The sequence below is a fragment of the Hypanus sabinus genome, chromosome 21, assembly GCF_030144855.1.
Source record: "Hypanus sabinus isolate sHypSab1 chromosome 21, sHypSab1.hap1, whole genome shotgun sequence".
NCBI classification, from domain to species: Eukaryota; Metazoa; Chordata; class Chondrichthyes; order Myliobatiformes; family Dasyatidae; genus Hypanus; species Hypanus sabinus.
In genome coordinates this window covers 48576978-48597500 of record NC_082726.1, presented here as the reverse complement: position 1 = coordinate 48597500, position 20523 = coordinate 48576978, and the positions used below count along the sequence as shown (strand labels likewise).

General features: G+C 41.1%; 2 protein-coding genes across 2 annotated transcripts in view; one reads left to right on the top strand and one right to left on the bottom strand.

The window, feature by feature from the left end:
- vsir (V-set immunoregulatory receptor) overlaps nucleotides 1–11575 on the top strand; it is a 58981-nt gene extending 47406 nt beyond the window's left edge. The window contains exons 5-7 of the mRNA XM_059946454.1: nucleotides 76–103; nucleotides 4207–4382; nucleotides 8640–11575. Coding sequence (XP_059802437.1) covers nucleotides 76–103; nucleotides 4207–4382; nucleotides 8640–8665 — 230 coding nt within the window. The 3' untranslated portion in view covers nucleotides 8666–11575. The remainder of the gene's footprint in view (nucleotides 1–75; nucleotides 104–4206; nucleotides 4383–8639) is intronic.
- The window catches only part of cdh23 (cadherin-related 23), a 1109092-nt gene that overhangs the window by 220589 nt on the left and 867980 nt on the right, over nucleotides 1–20523 (bottom strand). The window lies entirely within an intron of this gene.

Here is a 20523-nt window from a genome sequence, read left to right as displayed (position 1 = left end):
CAAAATATCGACAATGTTATTTCTATGGAATTTGAAAAACTCGGCAATTACTACCTGATCTTATTTTTATTGCAGGAGCCCACGAGCTTGTCCGATTGGACAGGTAAGTTCCCCAGCTTAAAATTTATTTTAACCTATTGAGATTGACTTCCTTTACTTCACCAAATCATTCAAGTGTGTGTAAAGGTTCTGGAACTGGAAATCAGAATGTGCCTTTGTGGCCAAAGATTATGTGGTGTTGATAGCACTGAGGGAGCTGGTCATGTGCTAGAAGGACATGAATGAGCAGAAGATAAACCTGTAGGATTTTATTTCTCTCCTGGCACCATGAAGGTGCGATGACACAAGGGTAGTCAGAGTGTGGAGAGGGCCTACCCATGACATTAAGGCAGCATTTGACTGGGTGTGGCATCAAAGAGCTCTGTCATATCTTCTCTCTGAGATTCCAACCATAGCAGAAGCCAGTCTTTGGCCAACGAATCACTCATTGAGCTATCAGGAAAAAAGGCATCAGCACTGGATATGCAAAGTCTATGAGACTAGACAACACGTCAGCTGTAGTATTGAAGACCAGTACTCCAGAACTAATGCCATCTTCAGCCAGGCTGTTCTGGGTGGGGGGGGGGGGGGCGTGGTTGAAAAGGAACAACGTTGGCATCTAACTACCAACATGGTAAGTAACTCAGGCGTGAAATGTCCTGAAAAAGTAAGAGAGATCTAATCACTGTAATATCCATCTATTCTCAGTCGATAACCAACTGACCTTAACATTCCAATAAAGAGCTGACTGAATCTCCAAGCAAACTGCTGGAGGAATGCAGTGGGCCAGGCAGGATCTGTGGAGGGACAACATTTCAGGTCAAAACCCTGTATCAGATTCTGCTCGATCTTGAGTTTCTCCAGTAGTTTGTTTTTTACTCAAGGTTCCAGTTCTGCATCTCCTATCCCAGATTTAGTTTCATTAGAACATTGAGGCTCCACACTTCATTAAAGTCTTTGTCCAGATGTGGACCAGAACCAAAATTACAGGTAGGATCTGAGGGACTGCCCTTGACATTAAGGCCACGTCTGATCAGGTGTGACATCAAAGAGCTCTGTTAAAATTGACATCAATGAACACCAAGGGAAAACTCTTCATTTATTAGATTCATATTTGTGCAGAGGAAGATGTCTGTGGCTATCGGATGTCAATCATTCCAAACCAAGGGCATCACTGAGAACTCCCCCAGAGAAGTGCCAAAGATCAGGTTCTTCATCAACAATGTTTCATTCCCTCGGAAGAATAGAACTGGGGATGTGCACTAATGATTGTACTTCTCATCAAATGAAGCCACCCCAGGCCTCTACGCAACAAGATCAAGATAATGTTTAGGCAAGGGCTTTGATTGGCCGTTAATTTGTGGAGCACAGGGCTGCAGCAATTAGTATTGTTGCTTCACATGCCCTGGAACCTTGGTTCACTGAATCTCCCGTTATCAACGTCCTCTCAGCCATCACTGACCCAAAACCCAAGTTGTCCGACCACATAACCAGCACAAATACTGCAAGTGCAAAAGTTATTCAAAGACCAGATATCCTGCAGTCAGACAGTCCCCTCCTGATACCCCAAGGTCTATCCACTATCTATACAACACCAGTCAGGAATGTGCTACTGCCTGCTCTGCCTGAATACATGGAATTCTGATAATTTTTAATCAGCTCATCACCATACGGACCAAAGCAATCCAATTGCCTGGCATCCTATCCTCCACTATCACTCAGTGGTTAGAGTGTGTCTTATCTGCAAAACTCATTGAAGTTACTCAACTACTTTTAACAGCACTTCAATAATCTGCGGCCTCCACTATCAAGGGCAAAGAGACATACCTTCCTGCATCAGAACAATATTGAAGATTGAGTACCTTTGCTCTGTCTGCATCCAGCAGGATTTCCTTGCGGCTGGCCAACCATTTTAATTTCAGTGCCCATTCCCATTCTGACAGGTCCGTGCATGGCTTTCTCTACTGTCACAATGAGGCCACTCTCACCTTACCTACCTGTCACCTCCTTCTGGTGCCCCTTCTCCCATGGTCCACACTCCTCTCCTTTCAAATTCCTTCTTCTTCAGCCTTGTACCTTATCTAATGATCATCTCCCAAATCTACACTTCACCCACTTACCTACCTTCATCTATCACCTGCCACTTCGTACTCCTCACCCTCCTCCCATCTTTTTATTCTGGCTTCTTCTCCCTTCCTTTCTAGTCCTGATGAAGAGCCTTGGGCCAAAATGTCGACTGTTTATTCCCTTCCATGGATGCTGACCTGACCTGTTCCTGCAGCATTTTGTGCGTGTTACTTGAGATCCAGGTCTGCTGCTTGTCAGTGAGTCTACTGGCACAAAGCTCAGTTAGTCCTGGTTTTTTATCTCTTTTTGACTGGTTTGGTTTTTGCTGTGTGGTCCTTAGCCCAACACTGATTCACTCAAAGGGCAATTCCTCAATCAACAAACAGGGATCAGTTACCATCAGCTATATGTGATCAATTCAAGTTCATCTGTGTACTTTTAAAAATCTTTTCCTTTGGGGATATGGACAGCTTTTATTCCCATCAGTAATTGCCCTCGAGGACGTGGTGGTGCTGAACCATTGTGTTGGACCTCTGAAGATGATGTGGTGAAGGTGTTCACCCTATGCTCTCATATGGGGAGTTCCAAGATTTTGAGTCAATGCTGATGAAAGATCGGTAATTTATGTCAGGGTGGAGTGGAACCTACAAATGCTGCTGTCACTCTGTGTAGCTGCTGTTTTTTTTTAAGTAATAGAGTTTGTGGGTTTGGGAAGTGCTGCTGGAGGTGCTGGTAGGTTTCTGCAGTGCTGGTAGGTGCACTAACATTGCAGAGAATGAGTGTGCAGAGTGCTGGACGGATGCCAATCAAGAGGACCACAGGCGTTAAACCACAGTCAGACGGCCAGACAGCTGGGGAATAGACTTTGCATTCTGGGTTCATGGCTCAGGTTGTGATGGATACTATTGCTAAGCTGGATACCCAGCACTACCATAGCATTTACTTAGATGATCTGGTTAAGTTTCTGGTCAACATCGTCCCTGAAATGGTGAAGGACCTGACAATAGTGGCACCATTAAACATCAAAGGGAAATAGTTAAACTCTCTCTTGTTGGAGATGACCATAGTTTTGAATTTTATAGACCACAGTGTATGCTTATTGGGTGGCATGGTAGTATAGCAGTTAGCACAATCACTTTACAGTGCTCGCTATGAGATCTGGGTTCGATCCCGCTGCTATCTGTAAGGAGTTTGTATGTTCTCCTCATGACCGTACGGGTTTCCTCCCACATTCCAAAGATGCACGGTTAAGGTTAGTGAGTTGTGGATGTGCTATGTTGGTGCCGGATGTCTGGCAACACTCGTGGGCTGCCCAGCACAATCCTCGCAGATTTGATCTGATATGACACATTTCATTGTCTATGTGACAAATACAGCTAATCTCTTTATATCACTTCATGAGGCTTCATGATTCATGACACCCTGCCAAACAAAGCCATTACACTCTGTAAGTGACAGCAGGACATTACAGATCCATCAGTCTTTTTGCATGTATCAAATTGTAAATACTGACATGAGGTTACTTAGCCCAGAGGTCAGTTAGCAAGAATGGTGGAATGGGTAGTGGGGGTGGAAGGTGACTGATTAGAGGCTTTTCATCTTTTTGAAAAATATCTTTCTCAGTAAGTTCCTGCTACCTGTGAGACAATGCGCGGAATACCTGGACAATGCTCTAAACTGAATGTATCTTTTTCTTTGATTAAGTTCAAGTTTACTGTCATTCAACCATACACATGTATACAGCTAAATGAAACAATATTCCTCTGGACCAAGGTGCACAGAACGTATATCACATACAGCACATCAAATAATAATAACACAATAATATTATCAGAAAATAAAAAATATTCTGTTGATGTACAAGTTGACGTAAGTGCATATAAGACATATAGTTAAATATAAAATAATCTAATTCTGTTGGTACTGTCATAAGTAATTTTACTGGGTGGTAGCGGGATGTTCACATGAGTTGAATAGGCTCTTACCTTGTAGTAAATGTTTTGCTTCATTTATTAATGTAATAGATTGCCTGATATTAGATAATAGACGATCCGGTATCACATATTGTCTGCTAAGTCTCCTTGGTTTTACACTTTATAGTGAGGCTGTAGGAGTGGAGAATCCAGTATTTGAGGAAATCCCAGTGCAAAATTCAGAAGTGAAACCAAAAGTACCAACTATCAGCCGAATTCAGTCAGAATCCGATCGGCACCTTCTCTCTGAGCCCAACACCCCAATTTCCCCGGAGCCTATGCAGCGATTCTTCCCAATACTGGGTAAGTCTGTTCTTCACGCATTGCTTGCATGGGGATGTTACAGAAACTAGCCTACGTGTATGCAAGAGCAAACTGACAATGCATCGAATTTCCAGGTTTCTGCCAGAGCTCATTAAGCAGCAGCCTTGCTGTGAGATCAGAGGTTGCTGGATTTAGCAAAAATCTACCCTTTCTTTGCTGCAGCACCACAGAAGTATGGCTGACAGATGAAATGCTAAATTTAGGAACATCTTCCTGACAGCTGGACATGAAAAATTCTATGATGCTATTTTAACAGCAAGAAAGGTTGGATTGGTGTAAAAATGGCCGGTTCATGATTGGTATGGAGTTGATGGGCTGAAGGGCCTAACGGTGCTGGATCTCTCTGTGACTCAATGCAGTTCACACCTGATATCCTGGTCAATATTTATCCTTCACTCAGCATCAAAGAAATAAAGTAACCCATCATTTTTGCATTACTGTTTAGCATCCAGCTGTGTAAAACGGACAGCTTCATCTATTACAGAACAAAAAGTAAGTTTTTGGGTGTAGTATATTTTGGGGATATGATAGGGTGGAGAGAGAGGGAGGGAGGAGAGAGGGGGAGAGGTGAGAGAAGAGAACGGAGAGAGGAGGGAGAGAGGGGTTGGAGAGAGGGGGCAGAGAGGGGTTGGAGAGAAGGGGCAGAAAGGGGAGAGGAGGGGAAAGGGGGAGAGAAGATGAAAGCATGCGGAAGAAGAAAATGGAGGGGGAAGGGAAGGGGGAAGAAAAGGGGAGAAAGAGGGTGAGAGGGTGAGTGGAGGTTAAATGTTGTGTTAGTGTGTGCAAGGTCGACAGAGGAATGAGACAGCAGGAAAGTACAGGAAGGTCAAAAAGGACACGTCAGACAAAATCTGATGTCACATTTTAAGTGTAAAACACTTTCTTTGTAATTGATACATGACATAATTTTTGTTCTCATTTTAAGAGTTTAACCTTCTAAAGAGAGGAGTAAGAAATGTTCTTTTTGTGTAGGTAGGAAAGCTGAGTCAATTAGAAGCATTTAAATGGTATTGCACTTGAAGATTCTTTAAGGTGCCAAAACACCCAAAATCCAGTCTTGAGCAGAGAGATTAAAACACTTCACCCAGACTGTATGCATACCTGGGCAGTCAACGGTGCTGTGGTTAACAGCTAAAAGCTTTGCAAAGAAGATTAGGGGATGCATACTAACTAGTGCACACCACATCTGTGCATTTCTTGAATAATGCAAGCATTTCTAAATCACTTGAACTCAAGAGGACTATGATTCCCATTTCAACTGGGTACTGAACAACTTCTTCTTTCCTAAGTACTTCAAATGAGTGACATCAAAAATAAAATTGACATCTAGCCACAAAGGGAGAAATATGAGCTGATGATCAGATATTTATTCAAGACCCAAGTTACAAATTGTGTTTTAAAGGGAGTAAAGGTAAGGCCAGAGGGGTTTCAGAGGGGTTTCAGAGTTTGGAAGGGACTGTGGGTGAGGGTAGGGGAGTAATAGAAGTTGGACTGGTGGTGAGGAAAAGCTGCAATAGGAAAAACATCTGAACTGAAAGAGTATACAAATCTTGGAGGGCTGCAGGACGAGGATTAGAATAATTGAAGGAATTGAATGGATGCTGGGATTTTGATTCACTCTGCAAATGTTTTCCTGCATATAATTGTTGATGGCCAGTTGTAGAAGTATCCACCCCCTTGACAAACTTCGTGGAGAAAATAGTCAACAATCTTTCAATTATAATTCGAAAGTGTACCAAATGCCGCAGAAAGGTTGTTGGAAATTGCATATAAATTAAAAAAAAATTTTCAACATGATCACCAAATGGAACCTTTGTAAAAGAACTTGTCCCATTGCTTGAATTTAAGTCTCTTAATAGGTTGAATGCCATCTCACAGGATGATAGTCCAAAACAACCAGAAGTGTTAAGCTAAAGTCAGGCACATAGGTCTTCAGCACAGAAAAAATTTCAATTGTGCAAATCATCATCTGTGATCTTTGGCAAGGCGAATGAAGAAGCACAACTCTCATATGTTTTAAATAAATTAAATATTTGTAGCTCCAGAGGTTCAGACATCCACTGTAAATATTAATTACTGATGGTTATTAGAAGCAATGCTTTTTTGTTGGTTTCTAAACAAGGCAAATTACCAAGTGGACAACTTCCAAAGGGCTTCCTAGTTCATTAACAACTTGCTGCATCTGAAACACTTCTCCTTTTTCAGCCTTCATAATTCTTTCCCATCTAGGTTTTAGGCTGATTATTTTATTGCTGCTTGAACCAGTGGGAATATTGCTTTTCTTCTAAAATCAACTGATCGATCAAACTTACAAAATGATAGGAATTTATAGCATAGGAGCCCATTCAACTCACTATGATCATGCTGAGCAACAAGTGTGAATAAATGTCTGATCATCAGCCCAGATGTCTCCCATTGTAGCTAGATGTCAAATTATGTTTGATATTATCAATTTGTAATACATAGAATTTTAATATGTTTAGTACCCAATTTAAATGGGAATCATTGTCATCCTCAAGTTCAGCATTTGGATCCCACCCTCTGCAGAGAGTGGTGCGGACAGCCCAGCACATCTGTAGATGTGAACTCCCCACTATTCAGGACATTTACAGAGGCAGGTGCGTAAAAAGGGCCTGAAGGCTCATTGGGGAACCAAGTCACCTTAACCATAAATTGTTCCAGCTGCTACCATCCGGGAAATGGAAAAGCCAGGGCCAACAGGCTCCGGGACAGCTTCTTCAACCAGGCCATCAGACTGATTAATTCACATTGATACAATTCTATTTCTATGTTATATTGACTGTCCTGTTGTACATATTATTTATTACAAATGACTATAAATTGCACATTTAGACAGAGATGTAACGTAAAGATTTTTACTGTTCATGCATGTGAGGAATGTAAGAATTAAAGTCAATTCAATTCAATCCTCAGCACTTGGTTTCCGAACCTATGAATGGAGAAGCAGAAACAGATTTCCTCTTTTAAAAACTCTTCACAGCCTCTCCATGACTTTTTTTTTTCTTTTTCTAAAAAGCTTTGCAACCATCAAACAAGACATCTGGCTCATGGAGGTGTAATGCCTCATCCTGTTACCATGAGTGCCAACATTCACATTTGGAAACACTGGTGCCTCTGACAAGGGTAAAAAGGAATGGAATGAGAATAGAAGCTGCACATCAGTAGAACTAAATTTAAAAAGATAAAAGACTTGCATTTCCAAAGCACCCTTACCCAGCTCTCATTTCCCTTCATAGCCTCTTACCATTTCAAAGTGCTGTAAGCCAATGAAGTACTTCATGCAATGTTGGCTTGGCAATACTTGCTGGAGCAGACGTGATGAGCCAAATGGCCAATTTCTGCTCCTATGTCTTATGGTCTAACAAATATTGTAGATCCGCACAAACCTTGTGATAAATGTTCATTATTTTTAAGTGGTGTCAACTGGGAATAAATCTCTTGGGCTAACCCCTTTGTGTCATGGGACCTTCTACCTCCACCTGAGAGAGTATTGATTTAATGTGTCTTTCAAAGACACCGTCTCCAATGTTGGCAGCAGTCCCTCAGAGCCTCACTGGTGTGTCAGCCCAGGCTTTTTGTGTTTGGGTATCTGCAACAGCATTTGAAACCACAATATTCTGATTTAAAGATGAAGGCCATGCCAAAATGCTCCCAATTAGTATACCAAACAACAAATCTACACAAGCTATAGGGGTAAACACCGCACCAACTATTTGGTTTTGACTTGGATATCTTATATCCATAAGGCAATAGGTGTAGGTGCAGAATTAGGCCACTAAGCCTGTCAAGTAGGCTCCACCATTCAATTATGACTGATTTATCATCCCCCTCAACCCCATTATCCTGCCTTTTCCTGGCAACCTTTGACACCCTTACTAATCGAGAACCTAGCAACCTCCTCTTTAAGTATTCCCAATGACTTGACCTCCACAGCTGTCTGAGGCAATGAATTCTAAAGATTTACCACCCTCTAGCAAAAAATTCATCCTCATCTCTGTTTTAAAGGGACATGTTTGTATTCTGAGGTTGTGTCCTGTGGTCCTAGACTGTCTCACTATTGGAAGCATCCTCTCCACATCTACTCCATCAAGGCCTTTCTGAGCCATCAAATGCTTGTCATACAGTAACCCTTTAATTAAACATTAAATTGTTTAAAAAATTTAATCAATGATAAGAAAAATGTTAACAGTAACCTTGTTCGTTTCCCTCCTGCAGAACTAGTACCAGACTCTCCAAAGTGATGCGGGCATATGGCTTGGAGCAAATAAAGTGGTGGCATGAATTGTCAGAATACTATTGCAAAGGGCTACACAAACAATGACATATATTCCATTCAGAACTGGCAGTAATAGACAGCAATCAAGCTAAGCTGGAAAGTCAGGACCAAAGCTTTTCGTCCAACTCAAGTTCCAACAGCGATACGAATAAAGGATTACATAGCGGCACATTACGTTTTACTAACAGGAAGTTAACGTCTATATTTGTGGTAATGAATGACATGATAATCAATTATTAGTACATTGAGACACTCAAAGTTTATTAGTGTACGCAAGATAATGTGGTTACAGAATTTGGCTCATAAGTGAACGCTGATTAATGCATTTGCCTCTGCATGGAATATCTGTGTATGTTTTCCTTCAGCCATTGTTCCTCTCTTTTCAGCCTTCAGAGGGACTCTCAAAACCCTGAGTTCAGCCAGAGGCTGTAGCTTTGATTCCCAAGGTCTGTGCCTATCGCAATTAATGGACACTGATTAGTGTGCAAACAGCAAAGCTCACTGCTTGGGCAGTGTTGCTTCAGTTATGTGAAGAAAAAAAAGCACCTTAAAAATGACACCATTGTTCAGACACAACATTTTTGCGCCTTGTGGCGCATCTGACGGCATTTTTTTTGCCATATCTTTAGCATTTGTCTGTTTTTTTTTAATGAGGCCGAGTTGCTTGCTCGATGCTCAACCCTGCACAGATGGAAAATGAGCAAGCGGCCAGCCGGATTGAAACCCGGGACCATTCACTGGTGATGCCACTACACCAGCAGCTGGCTAGTCATAACTGTAGCTCCAGGAAATGTCACATTTTCCCCAGATGACTTTTGTATTAATGTGCGGCTGAGGAAGCTGCTGTCTCATCAGGCCAGTAACTCAGATTCCGTCCTGACCTCCATGCTGTCCATCTCAAGCTTTCAGGTTCTCCATTACCAAGTGGATTCCCCCCCCCCCCCCCGGGTGCTCTAGTTTCCGAAAATTAGTGGGACAGGAGGCTAACAGGGCCATTGTAAATTGTTCCTAGTGTGTAGTGGGCAGTAGGATCAGTGGAAGTTGAAGGGAGTACAGAGAGCATAAAAAATTGGATTTGGCATAAGTTGGTGTTGATGGTCAGCAGAAATTCAGTGGGCCAAATGGTCCATATTATAGTCTCCATTTTCTCCAGACACATGGAATGGTGTTGAGTAGGGAAGAAAAGAGATGAGAGACTTGGAACCAACACAAGAAAACCCTCATCTATTTCTACAGCTGGTGGAGATTGCAGGATTTACACTCAAGACCCAGTATCAGTAGGAGTGCTGGCTTCTCAATAGCAACATAGCTGCCTCACAGATGAAGAACTGTAAATGGAGCAAATTGCTGTAACTGCATGGTATCCAAAACAAAAAAAATGCAGGAAGCTTCTCAGTGGGTTGAGCAGCATTAATGGGAACAGAAACAAAATCAACATTCAAGGTCAAAATCTCTTCATCAGAGTCTGAAAAGGGAAAAGCTGTCATGTTTTAAGTTATAAACACAAAAGATACCATGGATGCTGGAAATCCTCAGATTAACATGCACAAAATGCTGGAGGAATCACCAAGTCAGGCAGCATCTATGAACAAGAATCAACTTTTGTTCTCAGGCCAAAACATTGACTGTTTATTCCTTTCAACAGATACTTTCTAACCTACTGAGTTCCTCCATTTTGTGTGTGTTACATGTTTTAAGTAGTAGAAAAGGAGAGGAGTACAGAGGGACTGTCTGTGATGGGGCACAGAGCCAAGTTGTCGGTTCCTTTGAAGAAAAGACGTGAGCAGGAGTGAAAAAGAACAAACAGATTCCAATAGAAAAGCACCACCATATCTGTTGCAGACAAAAATGGGCCATTACTTGCAATTGTCAGTCCAATTCCTTCTCCCACTCCTATAATGATTTCTCTTTCTATTCTCTTCTACATTGCTCCAACAATTCCCAAAGTAAGCTTGAAGAATGGCACCTTGTCCTCTATATGGGTATTCATCACTCTTGGGACTTAATACTGAATTTTATCAGGTTACCAAATGCCTTTTGATTCTCTCCACAGATATGCTTTTAACTTTCTGTTTCAATTCTGTCATTCACTGTCAATTTTTAAAACAATTGCAACCTTGACAACTTATCAGAGACTTTATATCTGTTCTCTCCAGCTCTTCCCTTCTACCCAGCAAATCAACATAGAGTGACCTTGTTTTATTACCTTTCCAGCTCTGATCATGGGTATCTTGGACTTGAAACATTAACTGTTTCTGTCCTTGCGTATGCTGCCTGATCAACTGATCAACTGCTTCCAGATTTGAGTTCTTTTTAGTGACAGACCATAAGCCTTGATAAGAGAGTACAGTATTTTCAATCCAATGCCGGCCTCAATTGATTGTGCCATTCTCTGGACTTAAGGTGGTTAGGGCAAACTATTCAATGACAAATCACTTTGAAAAGAATTCTCAAGTAAATGTGATGCAATTTCCACTTGTCAGGGGCACGTTAGTACAGCAGTTAAGCTGCTAGACTTGCATCATGAGTCCTGGGTCAATGATCCAGAGATGTGAGTTCATATCTGACAAAAGTAGTTCACGAGTGCAAATTTACCCAAGTAAGTAAATATTCCATTTACATAAAAGATCATGGGGGGGTGGAATGTTTCCTTGGTCAATAACATTTAATTTCTATCTGATATGCATTTAGTCTCCTTGAATTTGAGAGCAGTAAATGGGTGAAGTTTATTATAGATAGTTGTTTACATTTACCTATTAGATTAGATTAGATTCAACTTTATTGTCATTGTGCCGAGTACAGATACAAAGCCAATGAAATGCAATTAGCATCTAAACAGAAGTGCAAAAGAATAATGTTATTTACAAAATAACTGTGAATAAAAAGTAGGTGCTACAGCACACAAATATAAAACTACTGAAACAGTACAATATGGGTGCAAAACTGCTTAGCGCTGTGATGTGAGGTTCAGCGGGGTCAGAGCCTCAGAGAAGAAACTCTTCCTGAGCCTGCTGGTGCGGGAGCGGAGGCTCCTGTAGCACCTACCGGATAGGAGGAGAGTAAAAAGTCTATGGTTAGAGTGAGATACATCCTTGATAATGCATGTGTCCAGTACCGGTAAATAAAAGTGAATATCCCTCCACCCTTCTCTGTTGACAAGTCAAAGTCATTATGAACAGCAGGGCAAAACTGATCGCCTAATGCATGATCTCCATTGGTACGTTTCAACAGTAGGTAACTGCGCTGTTGGCTGACAGGTGGGTAGATTAGATTTATTTATCACATACTGAACCATACAGTGAAAGGCATTGTTTGCGTTATCAGCCAACACTACTGAAGGAAGTGAGAGGGGCACCTGCACCCAAAGGTGTCACCACACATTCCGGAGCCAACCTGTCATGCCCACAGCAGAACAACATGCAAATAATAAACGAAGAACAACAACAATAAAATGGGCCCTTTCCCACCCTCTCATCCACACAACTAGTCGGGCCTCCAACCCCAGAGCAGGCCACCTCCGGGCCTCCGACCTCCGCATTGTAATAGTCATTCAGGTCTGCCACCCACTGCTCCTGTGCTTCAATCATTTCCTCTCATTGCTGTCTGACGTTCACACTGCCAGCCATGACTCACTTCTAATGATCCATCAAGACTACTGCGGGAGTGCTGCACCATCAGCAGTGATCGGCAAGGATCTCACAGCACTACTTCAAAGACCATGAGGCAAGTCATCCCCAGAACCTTTCTTAACATTAAATTCTGACTTTTAACTTAGGCTCATCTGTAAAAACTGAAGCCCATTTACACACAAGAGATTCTGCTGGTAATGGAAAAGTTGAATAACGCACACACACGCACATGCACGCACGCACACAAATGCTGCAGGAACTCAGCAGGTCAGGCAGCATCTATGGAGGAGAATAAGCTGTTGACGTTCAGGCCAAGACCCTTCATTGGAAATGGAGAGGGAAGGGGGAAGAAAGTCAGAATAAGAAGGTGGGAGCGGGAAACGAAAGGAGTAGAAGCTTGACAGAAGCATGTTCCCAGGAAGCTACATTTAGTATAGTGTTAAAAAGAGGAAAAGTAAGGCAGACACCAAATGGATAGTCACCCATTAATATGACCCCCAGGATATAGGCCATTCAAGATATTAGTTATTATGTAACATCATCAGATGTGCCGTGCATAAACAATTAAGTAAATAATGAACAGCTATTAAACCATTATAATGAATTAAAACCGCAAGAGCACAAAATCTCAAATGAAATCTAATATAAATGTTGTTTTCATGCTGGTAGATGGCTACAGCATTTTCTGTATGACAAGAATGATGCTTTAAAAGAACTTCATTGCCCATAAAGTGTTTTGGAGTAACTTAGAGAAGGGATATGGAAAGGGCTACAGAAATGTAAGCCATTACATTTTTCTAAGGTGATTTCCAAACAGCATGAACTTATGCAGCAACTTGAATGCAGTTAACTGTTCTGAGGCACTGTTCCAAGGAGATTCAGAGATCAGAGATGTTGTTGCTATTACTGACCTATGGCCAACACCTCAGGATGCTGGGTAGTTCACTTCGAAGCCAACAAGTGTATAACATGCTGGCGGGACAGGAAGGACAAGCAGGTGAGAAGAATGGGCTGGGTGTTGAGGTGTGTGTGTGTGTGGGGGGGGGGGGTAGGGGAAGGGAACAGGAAGTGGTGCCCAGCCACTGCAAGCTCTTGTACATAATGAGGTGTCGTAGGTGCTTGCAGTAGCTGGGCACCACTTCCTATTGCCTGATTGCACCTGCCTCATTGAGATGACAGCAATAAGCTCAGCTACCTAGTGAGACAAAGGAAGTAATGAAAATTATTACAAGCTTCCATTAAGTAGAACACAGAACCACACAATGCAAATTCAAGCCATTTGGCCCACAATGTCTGTAAGGAACATGATATGAAATTAAATAAAACCTCTTCTGCCTGTACATTTCCCCCTATTCCCTTAATTTTCATGCACCTATCTAAAAGTCTCTTAAGCACCTTTACCATACTGACTTCCACTGCTACCCTTGGCAGCCTGTTCCAGGCATTTACTACTCTGTACAAAAACTTCTCTTGTACGTCACCTTTAAACTTTCCTCCTCCCACCTTAAAAACATATCCTTTACTTCCCTGGAGGGTACCCTCCTTATCTAAATGTTTAAAATGCATAAACAAGAAAAAATCTGCAGATGCTGGACACACACAAAATGCTAGAGGATTTCAGCAGCTCAGGCAGCATCTATAGAAAAATGTACACAGTCCTGCTGAAGGATTTTGGCCTGAAACGTCGACTGTACTTTTTTCCCCCATAGGTGCTGACTGGCCTGCTGAGTTCCTCCCAGCATTTTGCGTGTGCTGCTTGTTTAAAGTGCACAGCAGACTCATCGGTAACTGCAAGGAGATTAATGAGGGTGCTTCCAAACTTTATAGAATTTCAGGTATGAGGAATGGGAGGTTACATGGGAGGTTATTTTCTCTGAGACAGAAAACCATGGAGGAAAATTTAAAAGATGTGGCCATTTCTTTCAACAGAGAGGTTAATACCTTGAGGCATAGTAAAAGGTAATTAGTAAAATAATTAGAAAAGAGCTGAATACAGACTTTTTTAATCTTAAGTGTAGTTGGGGACTGAAACTTGGTGCCTGAAACCCTCATCAAATGAATGAGCTGTAGTCATAGGACCACATACACAAAGAGTGTGGACACCATGGACTTGGTGTCTTCTCTATGTGTTGCTGAAAGTGGGAAGACCAGGTACTTACTTTGTAGATGAGGGATAAATAAAAGCCAGTACAATTCCTCAAGTAATGCTTGAGACCAGGAAGACCATTCTGATTTCTAGCCTCTTCCTGAAGATTTTTCTGTCTTTATCTTTCGGTGCAATCAGACCTGCTATGCATTTCTAGAATACTGTACTCATTATGGCACAGTTCATTACGGCCTATGGCAGTCAGCCTTCTAAACATGATTGGAGCAGAACACAAACACAAGAAAATCTGCAGATGCTGGAAATCCAAAGCAATGCACACACAAAATGGTGGAGGAACTCAGCACTCCAGGCAAAATCTATGGGGAAAAAAGTAAACAGCAGATGTTTCAGGCCAAGACCCTTCTTCAGGACAGAGAGGGAGGGGGAAGATGCCTGAATAAAAAGGTGGGGAAAGGGGAAGGAGGACAAGTTGGAAGGTAATAGGTGAAGCCAGGTGGTTGGGAAAGGCCAAGGGCCGGAGAAGAAAGAATCAGATATGAGAGGAGAGTGGACAATAGGAGAAAGGGAAGGGGTGGGGGGCATCCCAGGGGTATGTAATATGCAGGTGGGAAGAAGTAAAAGGTTAGAGTGGGAAATAGAGGAAGGCGTGGGGGAGGGAATTTTGTTCACCAGAAGGAGAAATCGCTGATTAGAGCAGTGTTGGTTTCTCTGCTAATATAGTTGGTGGAAAGTGTAAAATCTAATGAGGCTTTCTTAAAGTATTTTCCTGCAAGTTATATTGCACTTGAAAATAAGCACAATTTTAGGCATTTTACTTACTGAAGAATAAGGTAAGAGTACTTATATCATTGCCTTACACTTCCATTTTCAAACGTCCTAAGATGCTCACAGCTAAGAAAGAGCACTTTGAAATGAGGTGACTTTTGTAATGAAGCAAATACAAGAGCTAATTTGTACACAGCAACATCCCACAAATAGTTGATAGGACTCTTGCCTCCAAATCACTCTTCATTCAACAAATAACAGTAGATCTGTAGATGCTCGAAATCAAAGCAACACTCAACAATGAGTTGTGATGAAGGGTCCTGGCCCGAAATGTCAACTGTTTACTCTTTTCTATGGATGCTGCCTGACCAGCTATGTTCCTTCAGCATTTTGTGTGTGTTGCACCATTCATCCAAACTCTCTGTTCAAAGATTCACACTGGCATTCCCACTCTGGTATTGCCTTTAGGATGCAATGTTCAAATGCAGCTCTGCCTTTCTCTTCAGGGTGCATTACTTGAGGAATTGTACCTGCCTATATTAATCCCTCATCTAAAACTTGTCCAGTCATTTCTTTGTAGCTATTTACAGGAGCACAAGTTACTCCTTGTACTTTTGACTTAAACAGTACTTCACACATACTCTATGAAGTGGTTTGGAAAATTCCAGAAAATAATGCAAATTTTACTCTTGATGTTTAAATATCCCATGGTAATTCCTCTGGGAACAATTCTTCATGGTTGCCTAGGCAGCATTCCTCTTTCAACTACATGTACATTGACTTTCCATGGAAGTATTTGATGGGAGATGGAAATGGTTTGCTTTATTGTTGACATATGCTGTTCCATTCAAATATTTGTATATAAGTAACAGGCATTGTATATACTGTAACTGCAACCTCATCTATCCAAGAGTCATATCAATTTGTGTAATTGTTCTAGGCTGTGGGTTATTCAAAGCCATGTCCTAATGGGGATGTATGTCACATGGATATCCTTGTTGCTAAGATGGTAAACCTTCACAGAGATATAGTGGGAGGAGTATTATAGGAGGGAGACTTAATGGGACAAATATTTTAAAATTCACCTCATCCTTTATGTGCAATGACAATTTTTTTTCATTTAAATTGGTATTATTTTCTTCTGAACACTGTCAAATGTTGAATTAACACGTTGCAGGCACTTTGGAGGAAGTTAAATTTGACAGCTATTGTTCTAGATAGATTATCATGCACAGAAACATAAATTTATTGATTATTTGGGGAGGGGTACATCATCTTGCTGCCGCACTTTCAGTGCATGCTTGATGTTTGGGTAGGGAAGTAAGACCCAAAAATAAAAGACAACTTAAGATGGCTGAGAAAATGTATAGTTTCCAGATCTTAGTTCAGTAATTCTTCTTCAACTGAGTACTCTGCCTCATACCCTTCAGTGTAAAATTACAAATATCAAATGCCCTTGGACACAACATATGGATGATATTTTTATGTAACAAAATATACAACGTATGTTTTAACCGTATGGGTTAATTATTCAAAATATATGTAAATTACTTCGGACTTGTCTTTTTTCATTACTTTTCTAAAGTTTAAAGTAGTAACAGTTTTATATCAAAATTAGCTTCAAAGGAATTGAAAAAAATTAACAAATAAAAATACCTGTTCTACTCTCATAGAAATGCTTAACTGTGTTTTTCAATACTTCACTGACTTAAATTCAGGCAGAGGAAAATGACATGACCACTTATTATTGGGACTAATATCGTCTGGTTACCTAGCCAAAACATTGGGTTAGATTCTACAAAGAAGCTCACTCAATACCTGAAAATTTATGGATCCAACTCTATTATTTGTTTGTTATTAGATTTCAGATCCTGGACTATTAATTTTGGAGTCATTGCAGTGTGGTACAAGGAGCATTTAATGTGAACTGCAGAGATTCACTTAAAGTGAAGCTGGTCAGGGAGAAAAGTCCAAAAGAGTAGGGAATGGGAGTAACATGTAAAAAAATGCTGGAGGAACTGAGCAGGTCAGGCAGCATCTACGGAAAGGGGTCAACAGTCAACATTTTGGGTCCAGTCTCTTCATCGGGAATGGGAGGAGGCTTTTCTGAAGAATTAACACCAGTACAAAAGAGACAGACTGAATAACCTGTTTCTGAGTCTAAACTCTGTGTCATTGCCTGCAAGATGATTCAGTAGGCTTGATGTTTTCATTTTTGGTGAGTTGAGATCATCATTTATAAATATTTACACTTCCTTCATTTACCATGTCACGCATAATACGGGAAATGGCTTATACCAGTTTCTCTGTCTCTCTATGAAGATATTTAGAATTAACACAGGGTTAATTTGGGTGTGTTCTTTCTGTCTTCACTGGCTGGCAGATAGAGATATCTTCAGTTATTAAAGAAAACATTGGGCGTCAACTCTCAGCTTCCTCTTGTGGACAGAATCTACAACCAAGGGTCATTGTTAAAAAATATGATGTCATCTATTTTAGGCAAAGAGGTTTTTTTTTTACAGTCATGATTCTTTGCAGTTCTTTTCCTCAGAGGGAGTGGAAACAAAGCAGGTGAATGTTTAGAGGCAAAGGTAGATAGATTTCTTGATAAACGGGGTGAAAGGTTACTGGGAGTAGCTGGGAATGCAGAGGACTAAGGCAATGGCATTCAGTAATAACATGATTGATGAACAATAAATGCACTTTCAAACTGCTTGCACTTTTTACATGTTATGGATTTGTTCATCTGCCCCTTTTCACTGAGTTAATCAATCTCCTCAGAATCAGTTGCATGCCCATTAATTGCAACTATTGGTAAAATCTCAGTAACTGGATGATTTACCAATAATTGAAAGATAATGTGGTGACAAGAACTAAACATAATACTCCAGTTAAGGCTAGATAATTTCTTTTTAAATGCTTAGTGTTACATCTCTGATTTTATACTCTATTAATAAAGCCAAAATTCAATATACTGCATTAATCACTTTCTCAACATATCCTGCCACATCCAAATAACTTATGCACACATCTTTCCAGGATTGTTTGCTTCTTCACCCCATTATCCTTTATGATACATTGCCTCTTCTCCAAGGGGATCACAACCTCATTGTGGTTTAGAGGCCTGTGTGCCTCAATGACCCAGAGAGCTACAGTATATTGGCCGGAGTCAGGACATCATGCTTTGGCTCTTAGTAGGGTCACCCATGTCAACCAGGTCAAAGGGTAGAGGGCAGACTAAGAGTGATCTACTGGCCCTTCAGGTTTGGAGGGGATTCAGCCCAGGGCTAACAACCCTGACTATACTTCATTAGGAGTTTGAAGAGATTTGGTATGTCAACAAAAACATTTAAAAACTTCTACAGATGTACCGTGGAGAGCATTCTGAGAGGCTACATCACTGTCTGGTATGGGAGGGGTGCTGGCTGCTGCTCAGGATTGAAAGAAGCTGCAGAGGGTTGTAAATTTAATCGATTCCATCTTGGGCACTGGCCTACAAAGTACCCAGGACATCTTCAAGGAGCATTGTCTCAGAAAGACAGCATCCATTATTAAGGACCCCCCAGCACCCAGGGCATGCCCTTTGCTCACTGTTACCATCAGGTAGGAGATACAGAAGCCTGAAAGCACACACTCAGCGATTCAGGAACAGCTTTTTCCCCTCTGCCATCAGATTCCTAAAGGGACATTGAACCCATGAACACTACCTCCCTATTTTAATATATATTATTTCTGTTTTTGCACGATTTTTAATCTATTCAATATACATACTCTAATTACTTATTTATTTACTTTTACTTATTTTTCTTCTCTATTATGTATAGAAGAAATTATCATTGCATTAAACTGCTGCTGCTAAGTTAACAAATTTCACGACACATGCCAGTGATAATAAACCTGATTCTGATTCTGGTAAAACAAAACCGTTACAGAAACAGCAATAAAGAATCATGCTACATCTGAGTGTGATGGTATTCCTGAGTCTCCACCTGGGATTTGGATGATGGACAGCAGTGAAAACCGAGAGGAAGCTACTGATATGACGAAGGAAGAATTCCTGAACACTGCCAGAGATGGAGGACCTTCATTACCGCTCTAAATGCTAGTTGCGTAACAGGCAGGCTAAATATATAGCTTCCCTTCAGTCTCCTCACACTTCTCTGCAAGAAACATCATCTAACATTCTTCTGCCCACTCAACCAGTGTGCTGCATATCGTACTGCAACCTGTCACTTCTGTTTATGGTGCACAACACTGCCAAGTTTTGTACCATCCTTAAAGTTATAAAAATGCGGCTTGCACTTGCAATTCTGGGCATTAATGTTAAGGTTGTTCAAAAAAAGAAATGATGGCCAACAATATTATTCGTGCTCATGTCCTTTCATCACACCCTTTTGTCAGTTACCTGATGTTAGCCTATAATTAGCTTATTTATACTGTTTTTGTTGAAGAAATAATTGATTCACTTTGTCAAATTTCAAAGAACCAAAGAGGGTGAAGTGCAAAAGAACTGCTAGTTCATTTATAGTGGAATGGTTTAGTTCAGTGCGCACATGTTGTCACTGGGCAAAAAACTGCACAGCACAAGACTTCTGCATGTGCTGGTCATTAAATTAGAGGGAACTCTGAAGGTGACCTGCTTGACAGGCTCGCAAATTCTCCACTGTCACTCCACCAGTAGCAAGCCGTGCGTGACACCCAACAGATATGTTTGAGCAACTTGCCATTGCTTCTGTAGCAATGTCTGCCAAATTCACAGTTTTAACTACCTTGAAGGACAGGGGCTCACAATCATCTGTCTATTTCCCTGACAGTCTTGGACATCTGAGTCAAAAGCACATTGCATTGCTGGATCAAAATCATGGGACTTCCTATCCAATAGCATGGTGGACAAGTACCTTCACTATAAGAAGGATCGAAATGTCCAATATGCAGGGCAAGCATTTCAGGTGAGAAGGGAAAATTTCAAAGGCATGTGGGATAAGTTTTTTTTTTACACAAAGAGTGGTGAATGCTTGGAATGTGCTGCCAGGTGTAACAGTTGAGGCAGCTACGATTAAGGGACTCTTAGGAAGGAAGATGAATATGAAGATAATGGAGGGATATGGACCGTGTGTAGGCAGAAGAGATTAGTTTAATTAGGCATCATTAGCTTAATTAGTTCAGCACAACATTGAGAGCCCAAGGGCCTGTTCCTCTTCTGTACTATTTAATATTCTGAGTCCAAAGAACACCAGCAGGTTGAGAGATTGCTTACTACCAAAACTGAATTTGATTTATTACGTTATATTATGTGAATATGCAGAATTTAGTTAAAAAAAA